This window comes from Polyodon spathula, chromosome 11 (assembly GCF_017654505.1).
Source record: "Polyodon spathula isolate WHYD16114869_AA chromosome 11, ASM1765450v1, whole genome shotgun sequence".
NCBI lineage: Eukaryota > Metazoa > Chordata > Actinopteri > Acipenseriformes > Polyodontidae > Polyodon > Polyodon spathula.
The window spans coordinates 20,902,278-20,916,123 of NC_054544.1; the positions used below are offsets into that span (position 1 = coordinate 20,902,278).

General features: G+C 38.0%; 1 protein-coding gene across 4 annotated transcripts in view; it reads right to left on the reverse strand.

The window, feature by feature from the left end:
• Positions 1-13,846, reverse strand: part of LOC121322595 (tensin-1-like) — a 287,308-nt gene that overhangs the window by 103,096 nt on the left and 170,366 nt on the right. For all 4 annotated transcript variants that reach the window (XM_041262743.1, XM_041262744.1, XM_041262746.1 and 1 more), the window contains exon 4: positions 6,199-6,237. In XM_041262743.1, coding sequence (XP_041118677.1) covers positions 6,199-6,237 — 39 coding nt within the window. The remainder of the gene's footprint in view (positions 1-6,198; positions 6,238-13,846) is intronic.

The window sequence follows — 13,846 nt, forward strand, 5'->3', positions numbered from 1 at the left end:
ATGATTGGGCATTTCTGCTTCACTATTGCAGACTTCTTAATTCTTGGTTGCTTATTTAGATTAACATGACTCTGTGTGGACACAGTGTTCTGAAGGTCCAAAAATGTAGTTATGCTATTACAATATTAGTGCGTGATTGCAACAATGTTGTGTTCAGGATCTGCAGTACGAGGCTAAATTAGGACTATAAATAACTAACTCACAATTCCCCCTCAGCCTTATAACTCATGTTAATTCATTACAGAGCTGAGCTGCTACTAGAATGTAAAATGTTATCAAGCCCTTCCGGTCCTTAGTAATTGAATCACTGAAATTACATTGTCAGAGCTAAAGCAACGCAGACCTCCATCCAAGGCATTTTAAACTCAGAGAGACACTTAAACAGCTCTGATTTTACATGGATATCAGATGCATTCAACAATGAACCACAAATTTAGGCAGTTCAATTACTCAAACAATCATATATCATATTCAGAATGCCACATCTGTGCTGGAGAAGCAGGGAACCAGATATTTATATTAAAACATTTTCAAATGATAGAGTGTTGAGTCATTTAAAGCTGTAGAGTCCCACAATCAACATGATTTCTGGGTGACTATGTATTCAATTCTTCGATAGTTTTCCCTTCTTGTGCACCTCAACAGGCCTTTCCATTTTCTGCACTATACCTCAATGTAGCTTGGTACAGGTATGACATATCACAGTTACTAATTAATTCTTCTTGTTGTTTCGAATCACTTATATACAATAATCTGTTTCAGTTCATTACATCCTGGTGACTTTTTAAGAAAAGTGTATGCACCCCTGTGGCCTCAATAGAGCACTCAGACATGTCCTACAAAATGTCTAAATACAGCTGGAACACCAGAGTGTAACCATTAAACTGTCCCTCTGCAACACTCTGCCCCCAGTGGATGTAAGAAATACCACATTTGTGTGTAAACAAAGTAACCCAAAAAGGATGTCTAAATGGTGACATTTTTTTACGTTGATAACGTTTTACTGGAATAACATGCAATTGTGAAATGTGCTATGCTTTGCAAAGCCTGGGCTCCTATTAGCTAGCCCTTAGTGTGTGTGTATGTTGGCTGGAGAAGATATCAGAAAATATTTTTCAAGCCTTAAGCAAACAGTGGTAACATTAGCAGATTTGAATGATAAGTGGTCTTATTAATGACATATTTATCATGAGACTATCAGTTATTACTGAAATAAATTCAGCTCTTTCAAAGAAAAACATGGGGAGTATGTTAGTATTACACAGTGCCAGCTATAATAACACAATCAGAGCTATCATGAAAAAAGTAAATGACCAAGGCTTTGTATTGTACAATACAGTATCTATGGTGTTGCTTTAACACATAACTGACAAAAGTACAAGACACTAGCTTATATAGCCCTTTGTACCCTACTTAGATATCCTGGTAACTCTGAATATGATTTTAATGAGAATTCCCTCTTAAGCATGCAGCCTTTCCCCAAAATGTTGCCCATTTTCTCAGTCAAAAGCTTTATGGAAATCTAAATAAGCCATGTCATATGTTTTGCAATTATCCATTGTCGATGTTGCATCCTCATAAAAATCAAGCAATTTAGTTAGACATGATCTCCTTTTCCTAAAACCATGCTGACTGTCTCCCAGGATACTGTAACCATATAGGTAATTTTCCATTTTGGATCATTATAGTTTCCACAAGTTTACATATAATAGAAGTCAGGCTTATTGGTCTGTAGTTACCTGGTTCAGTTTTGTCTACCTTTTTGTGTATCGGTATTATGTTTGCAATTCTCCAGTCTGTCGGTACAACCCCTGTATCAAGAGACTGTTGCATGATCTTAGTTAGCGTTTTGTAAATAACTTCTTTCATTTCTTTGTGTACTATTGGGAGGATCTCATCCAGCCCAGGGGATTTGTTTATTTTAAGAGCCCCTAATCCCTTAACACTTCTGTCTCTGTTATGCTAAAGTTATTTAAAACTGGATAGGTTTGAAAGGAGATATAATTGCAGTGTAAAGTTTTTTTTTTATTATTATTTTATTTTATTTTAGGATGTTTTAGACAAAAATCATGAAGGACACTATAAAATAAAATATTGTATCATATTTTATTATAGTATTCTTTATACTCATTTCATATTTGCCTTGAGCTGAATTTGAACCTAGGCCTCCAGAGATGAAAGACTTGACAATTCCTTGTCTTGTGGGTCACCAGACGGTGGGACTGGCCTGGGGTTTGATTAAAGGTGATGAATGAAAGAACTGACAGCCTCAGCGCCCACATTCCACCCGCTGCCACTACCTCTCCCACTGACGACAGGCCTCTCCTCTTAACAACGTTCTCCACACATACATAAACATGAGGACACTACTCAGGAATGTTTCTATTGAGGACACAGCCCACAAACATACAGTGTACTCCACACCACACTTTACCTAGTGTACCTCCGTCTTCTTACAGCAGGTGGAACTCCACTATGCTTTAATTGTACGCATGTATGTGTGTTGTATACATCTATTGTGTAAAGGTATGGAGTTATGGTTCTGTATATATGTGTATGCATAGTGTATGTATGTATGTATGAATCTATCTATGTATGTGTATATTTATCCATGTATAGGGGTTGTGCATTAAAAACAACAGCCGTAACACTGGGAATAGGGTGTTAGGCTATGATAGACAGCCAGGACAGCACTGCATCAACATTATTTCTTCGGAGTAGTTGGACAGCACTGCATCAACATTATTTCTTCGGAGTAGTTGGACAGCACTGCATCAACATTATTTCTTCGGAGTAGTTGGACAGCACTGCATCAACATTATTTCTTCGGAGTAGTTGGACAGCACTGCATCAACATTATTTCTTCGGGTTAGTTGGACAGCACTGCATCAACATTATTTCTTCGGGGTAGTTGGAAATCTGTGTTCAAATTAACAGAATGCCCCACATAGTCAACGATTTTGAGACAGGTGCTCAAGTTCAATCGAGGGTCTCAGTCAACTCTCTATCAAAGTCTTGTCACTTTTGCTGTCTTCTTCATTGTGACTGAAACTGACTTATAAGAAGTTGATGCAGCTTGCATTCCCTGTGCATTAAAATGTATTCACCCCTGTGAGCGGCAGACCATTTACACAGAACTGTGTGCTACATATAGCAAGTGTTATTTTTGTACAACACCTGTATGTTAACATCAATCAGCCAACCCCATTAGTGTAAATACAAAATCAGAGCTATCAGTATAAATAAAAAGTAGATCAATATGAACTGCATACATCCACAGTAAATGTATGTATATGTAAAGGTGTGAAATACAGATGGACATCTGAAGGATCGGTTCCTTCATATGTCTTCAGACTATGATACTTTCAATAACTTTCAATTGAATGTGGCTCTTGAGGTATATTTATCTGACATTCAACAGGAAATCGACAGGAAAGAAAGCTCAGAAGGATGGGGGAATGTTTCATTTCTAGGTGAAAGGACCAGGATGGTGATACAGTCTCTGGAAGCAAGGCTTGCAAAAACAGATTCCTTTAACAAAGTGTAGAACCAGATATCATGTTTAAAAAAGGAAAATTCATGTTTGCTCAACCACAGGTACAGTGCCATGAAAAAGTATTTGCCCCCTGTCCAGTTTTCTGCATTTTTGCATATTTTTGACACTGAATGCTATCAGATCTTTAACCAAAATTTAATATTAGATAAAAGAGACCCTGGGTGAACAAATAACATAACATTTTGATACTTATTTCATTTATTTATTAAAGAAAGTTATGCAACACCCAATGCCCCCGTGTGAAAAAGTAATCACCTCATTAGACTCAATAACTGGTTACGCCACCTTTAGCAGCAACAACTGCAACCAAACTCTTCCTGGCGTTATTGATCAGTCTCTCACAGTGCAGTGGAGGAATTTTGGCCAACTCCTTCATGCAGAACTGCTTCAACTCAGTGACGTTTGTGGGTTTTTGAGCATAAACTGCTCATTTCAGGTCCTGCCACAATTTTTCAATGGGGTTTAGGTCTGGACTTTGACTAGGCCATTCCAAAACTTTAAATTTCTTGTTCTTCAACAATTCTGATGTAGACTTGCTTATGTGTTTCGGATCATTGTCTTGCTGCGTGACCCAGCTGCGCTTTAGCTTCAGCTCATGGATGGATGGCCTGACATTCTCCTGTAGAATTCTCTGATACAGAGCAGAATTCATGGTTCCTTCAATGATGGCAAGTCATCCAGGTCCTAGTGAAGCAAAACATGATATTACCACCACCATGCTTGACAGTTGGTATGAGGTTCTTACTGTGGAATGCAGTGTTTGGTTTTCACCAGACATAACGGGCCCCATGTTGGCCACAAAGTTCCACTTTTGACTCAGCTGTGCATAGAACATTGTTCCAGAACTCTTGAGGATCATCCAGGTGCTTTTTGGCAAACTTGAGACTCAAGTACTCATGTTCATCTTAGTAGCAGTGGTTTTCACCTTGCTACTCTGCCATGAAACCCATTTTTGCCCAGTGTCTTTCTGATGGTGAAGTCATGAACACTGACTTTAGCCGAGGTGAGAGAGGCTGCAGATCTCTGGATTTTGTTCTAGGGTTCTTTGTGACTTCCTGGACAATTTTACGCCTTGCTCTTGGAGAGATTTTGGCAGGAAGGCCACTCCTGGGAAGATTCACTACTGTCCCAAACTTTCTCCATTTGCACAATATGGCTGACTATGGTTTTGTGGAGCCCCAGAGCCTTAGAAATGGCTTTGTACCTCTTTCCAGACTGATAGGTATCAACAACTTTTTTCCGGAAGTCTTCAGGAATTTCTTTTGATCATGGTACAATGTGCCTCTAGAACTTGTGTGCTGACAACTTCACTCTGATGGTAAGGGCCAAAGTTAGTCAGATTTATATTGGGCAGGACTGGCCCAAATCAGGCCTGATTGTTAACCAAAGTATTTAAACTGCAGACCCTAATTATCCCTTTAATTGGGTTGGGTTAACTAGGGGGGCAATAACTTTTTCACACCTGAAGATTGCATGTTTGATTATCTTGCACACCAAACAAATGAAAGAAGCACCAAACTTTGGTGTCATTTTTTCGCTCAGACTCTCTCTATATGCTACTACAACCCACAAAAAAATCAGTCCAAATTCAAGGTGAAAAATGTGCAAAAATGCAGAAAATCAGACAGGGGACAAACACTTTTTCACGGCACTGTATAAGCATTTACGTGGTATGGGCAAATTCCTATTTATTTAAAATATACTGTTACGTGAAAAATCACTTCAGTGTAAATATTAACGTCAAGTGTGAGTTAATCTTTAAACAAGGTAATTAGCTGAATTAAACACAGCTAAATTGTAGTAGCTTACAGGCATTGCCATATGCAAGCTCCCTATAAAAGCAATACATTGGCCCAAAAACAACCAACAAAATCTAGTTCTCAGGAGGAGGGATAGCTGTGAATCAGCTTCAGGAAACAGAAGGCCAAAACGTATATCCTGAATAATTAACATTGACTGTCCGGAAAAAAAAAAAGCTACAACAATTACACACATATAAAGCAGTTTTTAAACTATTTCCCATCCAAAAGCTTTCATACAAATATCAATGTGCTGAGGGGCAGGCAACTCCTTATTCGAACCTAATTCCATCCTAATTGGAAAGGCAATCCTCTAGATATAAGTAAAACATGTATGCGCAAATCAACCATAATAAAGTCATGATTTCATTACAAATCAAATTTACTTATATTTTTACTGAGCTTAATGATAAAAAAAAAAAAAGCTACAGTATATTGAACGAAGTTCTCTCCGAACAATTTGAAATGTTATTTCTATGATCTTGGTAAGATCAACATTTGGAAAATGTAACGTTGAACTTTTTGTGCATTGGTCCACATCTACTTTGCTAGTTTTAGTTTAATTTCCTGTTTGATCAAATTATAACATGCAGTATTTCAATTTAGAAGCTGGCCTTCTATAGCAACCTGAACTTCAGTTGTGGCACCTGCTGGTCAAGCACTGTATGTCAGTAGTAATCTGTGACAAACCAGTTTCTAGTCATTTAATGCCCTCTAACGTGCAGAAGATTCAGGACAGGTTAACTAAATGGAATATTTCCACACTTTGCAATTTTTATCTCTGGTCATGGATACCACTGTACGTTACTTATTTTCAAATATCTTGAAACTGTAAGCTCTTACCAGTTCGTAGTTTGCAGTAGGCACACAAGACGTGGATACCTGAAAGAAAGTAAAAAAAAAAAAAAGTCAGTTAGCTGAACTGCAGAGATGGCCTTTTGGTATTTTGGATACCAATAAGCACCATCAGAAGCTCTGATCCGACAGTAGTAAAAAATACATAAAAATTCCACACACAAAGAAAGAAAATGAAATGATAAATGGCAAAGAAGTTTTTATTGTGAAAATGTTGGCAGACTTTGTCCAAAAGCATCTTATAGCACCATGTAAATGTAATTATTCTATAGCTGTACATTACTTTTTACCTGCTTTAGGCATTGCATCATACCAACTTGTTGCATATGGTAACCATTATGTTTATGTTATATCATTTAACAAGGATGTATCTTAGGAAACTCCATGTGGAGAACTTAACTGCAGTTAAAGCCATTAAATTGTTGGGGGGGGGGGGGGGGGGTTCACTGCTCTATATCTGCAATGTAAATCATCCAAAACTTTAAAAACTCATAAAATCACCATTGTTAGTTTAAGAACCCTCAGAAAAAGATGAGGCACATTTAATTCATGTTATTAGCACAAAACCAAAAATTTACTTCAGAGTGCTGAATAAGTAAGTATTTTGGCAGACCCATATTTAAAATTCAGTTTATATTTATTTATTTGTTAAGATTGTGTTCAGCTTTCACCTGAGTTCAGGATCAACTCTTTATTTCTAAGCCAGTGTCTTTAGAGAAGTAACAGCCAGCACCATCTGCAATTTTGGAAACAAGTTTCCTTTAGTTTTGATGGCAATGCAGTGCTGTGCACTAGATGGCACTAGCGCTCATTAATATAAAGAAGCTTTGGTTGATCAATATAAATGTCTATGACAGGCAACTAGAACTGAAGAACGCAGAAGCACAAAAATACATACAAAAAATAACCCACAGTATTTGATTAATTACAATAAGTACCATTCAGAATACATTATAAAAATATAATTTGAAGCGTCACACTCTTCACAAATTATTTGACTTCAATTGTTAGGTTTTAGTTTCTTAAAATGAATGGAATTCCAAATAATAGGAGTTAATTAAAGACTGGAGTACCCTTTTTAACATATATGCAGTTTATTCCAGATGTATGGTACCATTTATAAGTATTTTGGAAATGAGTCCTGTTGCAGTGCGACAGTTTCATACGCTACATCTTAGTCAAACTTGTTCAATGTATCCTTGATGTTATAAGATACATCTGTAAGAAATAACACAGAACAAATGGTGGTGTTTTTAAAGACCCTTGGGGCAGGATGTTGCAGACGGACAGGTAAATGGTTTCACTGTGGTGAAACCATGAAGATTAGACATGGTGAGAGCAATAAATAAGGCCACAGATGTGATTTAGACTCACCAGGATGTGCTGACTGAAAATTATATAATACAAACAAGGACACAGATCACAGTAATCTTAGCTATAGTGTTATTTTTCTGGGTCAGAATCACTTTGTGCCTAATGTTCTGTTTGAGCCACTGTGACAGGAGTGTTGCAGGGCAATAGGTTAATTACAATCTGGTGGGCTCTAATACAGACATGCTTGAAGGCCTTTTTGAAGTCACAGGGGTGTTGTAAAAAATCACCAGGATGTGATGCCTGAAATAGATATACAAAAATAATCTAATCAAAAAGAGTACATCTATTCAAATAACTGTGATATTTCATAAGCACATCAAGTTGCTCTTTAAGACATTAGGTAGAAAATGTAAAGTTATTTAATTGAAGGCCCCTTAAGTACAACAAGGTTGCTTTTCCTGCACAGCACCCAATTAACAAAGATTTAACTCAGTTATTTAAATACTATGATTTTTTTTTTTTTATCAATAAATACAAGTTTAACTATGATTGGCCCTTGATGATATTTTTAATTTTTTTAACAACAGTTTAGAATAGTTTCATGAATATACAACATGATGTTATGGCACATCTTTTAAACATATTCACAAATCTCCCATCACTATGGAGAAACAAGGTTTTCCTGGCAATCTCAATGTCAATGTGCCCAACCAAATCTCTTCAGGTTTATCACAGAGACAGGACAGGATGCGTTCAAGTCTCATTTGCCCCCGCCCCCCACACCAAATATATACAGTGCACTATGCTGTACCTGAATAACAGTCACTTTCAGGAACACTTTGATTCTTAGAAATGGAATGCGTGATTCCCTAAAACAATACCTTTTCCTTATCCTTCTATAAAATCAGCATTTACTGTTTACACAACCTACTCAACACTTTGAAGAGGCAAGAGATTTTTTTATTGTGATACAACAGTTTATGAAAAACAAAAAAACACAGAAATGTCTTGGTTAGATAAGTATTCACCCCCCTGAGTCAATACGGTGGAAACCGTTCGTTTGGCAGCAACTACAGAAGATCCCATCTTTGGGTAAGTCTCTACCAGGTTTGCACATATGGAGCCTGCAATATTTGCCCATACTTCTTGGCAAAATTGCGTTCAAGCTCTGTCAAGTTGGATGGGGATGCCTGCGGCACGGACATCAGAGTAGGTAAACCGGAGTGGGACTGTTCGAAGGGTCAGGACACTACTTTTCGTAGGGATGTCGTAGTAGTAGTAACTGGACGAAGGAGCATCCCTACCACCATGGACCCACCCTGGATGAACTTGATGTGCTGTGTTGGGTTTGCGCCAAACATAACGCTTTGCATTTAGGCCAAAAAGTTCAATTTTTGTTTCATCGGACCACAGAATCTTTTGCCACATCTATTAGGAGTCTTCCATATTCCTTTTTTCAAATTCCAAGTGAGATTTTACACAGGCTTTTTTCAGAAATGGCTTCCTTCTTGCCACTCTTCCATACAGGCCAGATGTGGGGTACCTCAGCTATTGTTGATACATGGACAGTTTCTTCCATCTCAGCAATGGAACGCTGTAGGTCTTTCAGAGTTGTTGTTGGCCTCTTGGTGGCTTCTCTGACCAATGCCCTTCTTACCCAGCTACTCAGTTTCAGGACGGCCTGCTCTAAGCAGATTCTGGGTGGTGCTGTATACCTTCCACTTCTTAATGATCAACTTGACTGTGCTCCAAGGGCTATTCAATGACTTTAAAATTTTTTATATCCTTCCCCTGATCTGTGCCGTTCCACAACTTTATCTCGGAGTTGTATTAAAAGCTCCTTGGTCTTCATGGTAGTATCTTTGAATATAGGTGAATTTAATCTGAAATCATGTGAACCACTTTTATTGCACACAGATGAACTCTATTTAACTTATTGGGTGAATTCTGAAGGCAATTGGTTGCACCTGAGCTTATTCAGGAGTGTCATAGAAAAGAGGGTGAATACTTATCTAAGGAAGAATTTTCAGGTTTTTATTTTTAATTGATTTGTTTTTTCACAAAAAAAGTGATTTCACAAATATGTGTGAAAGAATATGATACTGGTACTATATCTGAAAGATGCATTTACAACCCCGAAATAAAAATAAAAGCACAGACTTTACACTTGTTTTTTGGAGTGTTAATTTATGATATTGTGTATTAAGAGTATGTATCCTTTAACATATATAAGAAACTTTTTTTTTGTACAGAGCATTCTGTAATATTATCCAGCATGTTTCTTACATGTAGCAAAATGGATGTTCATTTTCCAGTTTTGTATTCTGTATAGGGTGAGCTTATTTTTCTCAGAACATCCTGTAAGTTTCATAAGTTGAACACACCCTATATTTGTGTTCTGCACTTATAAATATAAGCAGGGTCAGATGGGTCCTATTACCTGTAGCACAGTGGGAAAGGAAATCAAGTTCATCAAATGTGTACTGTAGTTGATTGGCCAGAAAAATGGACTGTCCAAGTGTAAAATCTGGAAACCAAAAAGGTAAAACAACTAAGCAAAATAAGGGACTTGTAATAGTGTTGTTATGTTCAGCCTTGGTCCTTATCCCCTTTATCCTTATTCCTCACCTTTACCCTTAACCTAACCTTGTACTTTAGCTGCAGGCTTGTCAATAAGCCCAAACAGGACAGGCCTGCAGTCTGTGAAATTTTGTTTTCACTCTATTCTGAAATTCTGATGTATCGGGAGTGTGGAATTCACTCCCTCCAGCTACAGTGAGAGAGACATATTTTAAAATGATGGATCTTTTTCAGCCAACTGGTTTATCTTTCCTTTTAAAATGCCATGCTGTGTTTAATTACTGTACAGTGACAGGGCTAAAGAAGATTCAGTGTTTTAGTACTATGGAAACACCAAAGGAGAGACAAATATAGTATATTAGCTAAGCTGAGTGTTTCTGTGCCATATTTTCAGTGAAACGGTGAGATAACAACGGAACTCTTACAACTCTTATATAGTAATGTGTACTCATTTAGTCTACTATGGTTCCTATTCATTTGATTAGATGGCAACGCTTCCTTTCTACACTGACTGTATTGGGGACCTATTGCCATGGGATGTTGCATTAATCTTGTGTGACCAGTCAAATTTCAAGCAGAAACTTTATTCACAAAATAGACATCAAAAGAGAGAATTACATTTTGTTTGAGAAGAATACCAAAAAAGTAAAAAGTACATATATATATATATATATATATATATATATATATATATATATATATATATATATATATATATATATATGTGTGTGTGTGTGTGTGTGTTTATGCAGGTCTGGTCTGAATCACTGTTATCCAGTGCAAAATATTAATTAAAACAGTAGCCATTGTTTTTATGGACACATGAGGTCCAGTAATTTAAAAATAAGTGTTCACTGCTCTTTTATCCTAGATCCTCATTTCCGTAGAGGCCAGTCTCTAGACCACAGTGGGGAGGTTTAGTTCTGCTCACTTAAGGGTTCAACACCTCTGTAAATCTCTCTTAGCACCACGCAATCTTTCACATCTCAAAAGCAGATGGGATGTCTGTTGAACATCTCATTCCAAGTTCATCTCTTTTACAGCCCAAAAGCCAGCACAATAATGCTGATGTGTTAGAATATATAAAACAGGCCATCCTGGTCCTGTTTCATTTGAGACACCACAAAGGGAACTGTTTGCCAAGTCAGAAAATCCCTAAAACTGTTAAAATTACTATTGTTTGTTATTATGAGAAGCGACACCCTCACAGTATAATATGTATTGATTGCTTAAGCTCACAGGCCAACAAGGGTAACACTATGTAACACAATTTTTGTTCCTGGGTAGTACGTGTTATTTCCTAATTGCTTGTGCCTCAAAAGTATAGAAAATGGCTATTATTCCCCACAAACTTTGCTTTTGTGACCAGGACAGTGATATTTTGAAATGTACCTATTTCCAGTGAGAAAACGGTCTTTTCGTTCACATAAAGTCAGAAAAAAACAGCATATGAATCCAAATTAACATGTATTTATACTAAAGTAATACAAAATGACTACAAAAGATTTAAAAGTGAGTAGTTTTTCGGGATTTACGATTATACTGTAAATCACTTTCACGAATCAGACCCCAAATGTAGTCTCCCATCATGTTCTCGTTATACTGTCCTTGGTAGCGGCGTTCAAAGTCCAGTATATCCTGGTAGAAGCGCTCGCCTTGCTCCTCCGAGTACGCTCCCATGTTCTCCTTGAATTTATCAAGATAAGCATCAAGGATATAGACTTTGAGGGACATCCTACAGCCTACAGTGCCGTAGTTCTTCACCAGAGTCTCAACCAGCTCCACATACTTTTCGGCCTTGTGATTGCCCAGGAAGCCCTGAACCACTGCGACAAAGCTGTTCCAAGCCGCTTTCTCCTTACTAGTGAGCTTCTTGGGGAATTCATTGCACTCCAGGATCTTCTTTATCTGTGGTCTGACGAAGACACCGGCTTTGACCTTTGCCTCAGACAGCTTAAGGAAGAAGTCTTGAAGGTACTTGAAGGCTGCCGACTCCTTATCTAGATCTCTGACAAATTGTTTCATAAGGCCTAATTTGATGTGCAGTGGTGGCATCAGCACCTTCCGGGGGTCCACCAGTGGCTCCCACTTGACGTTGTTCCTCCCCACAGAGAACTCGGTCCGCTGTGGCCAGTCCCGCCTGTGGTAGTGCGCCTTGGTGTCCCTGCTGTCCCAAAGGCAAAGATAGCAGGGAAACTTGGTAAAACCTTGTTTTTTCCTTGGAGACCCATCAGGAATGCCACCATTGCAGCCTCTTGATGCCATCTCAGAAAAATGCAGATATGTATCCACTTAGGCAGCTGGAACTAAACTGAACTGGTGGGCTTAAGGACCCTGTATTTATACTACTATTTATATTACTGGAAAGTTCTAGAAAGTTCTAGAAGTTACTCCAAGTTTACTCAGCACTGAATCTATCTGGAATGTTCTGGAAAATAGGTACATTTCAAAATATCACTGTCCTGGTCACAAAAGCAAAGTTTTCTATACTTTTGAGGCATAAGCAATTAGGGAATAACACTTACTACCCAGGAACCAAAAAAAAAAAAAATTGTTACACAGTGTAATCACCACTTTAGGAGTAGTGGTAGTATTAGAGCGAACATGAACACAGACAAAACCATGAAGGCAATACATCATTTACCCACAGACTGTGACTCAGCAGCACCATTTCCAAGCGTCCTTTTGAATGTATTACATTGAACAAATATGATCTGCAGTTTGAAGAGGCAGGGAATGGTCTGACTTAACCCTTTTTATAGACGTGCATATTGATAAATCCCTCATGTTATCACCAAACTGCGGTCCAAGTCAATATTTTATTACTATAACATTTCAAAAAGCTCTACAAACGTCCATGGTATTCTTTGAGCACTGGACACAGAAGCAGTTACCTCCTTTGTTTATGTCTGTGTTACCTCTGTAGTGTATAGCGCATATCAGTTTTTTTTCGGCTTCATTCTGCTCCTATCGGTCTCATTCGGCTATTGAAAGGTTTTCTCAGCCTTTTCCGGAGGAGAAAAAATTACTAGAAACCTGGGCTTTATGTCTTTTTGAAGATGTCGGCAAGGGTCCGACATCGGACTGGAAAGGGATAATTGTAATGTCGGACCTGGCCCGACATAGGACAGCATAGGGTTAAATAAGAGAGTTGTGTCGAAAATTGTTTGCCGCCACATACTGGATGGCTATCTGTTGCTCAGCAACAGAGCGAAGCAGAGCTGTGCATTGGGGGAATCCAGAGAAACTAGAGCATAATCTGAGAGTTAAAAAATAAAGTACACGATTCTGTAACACATGTGTTACAAAAGGGAGTATAGTACTAAAGAAAAAAAATGCTTTGTGCTTGTTCCCGCAAACCATGTCATTTGTAGGGGTCTCATAAAAAAAAAAATTTGGGATCCATGGGACTGATTATGTTTGCCCATCTGTCTGTCTGCCTGTCTGTCACACTGTACACAGTGAACACAATAACTGCCTTGATAACCGCCTCAATCTTCACCAAGCTTCTATTGTACTGTGGAAAGATGGTCGCAGTGCGCAGGTGTGTCGTGATATCATGGACCAGGAAGAATCGAGACAATACATAGATGTGGGTTTTTTTGGTGAAGCTTGTTTGCACTCAGCATTTAATAAGTAAACAAACAGAAAATAAAAAGATTGTAACAAAAAACACAGGACACTGTACTTTATGCCAAAAATAGAGAGACAAACAAAACAAGTAGGCACTAACAAAACAGGG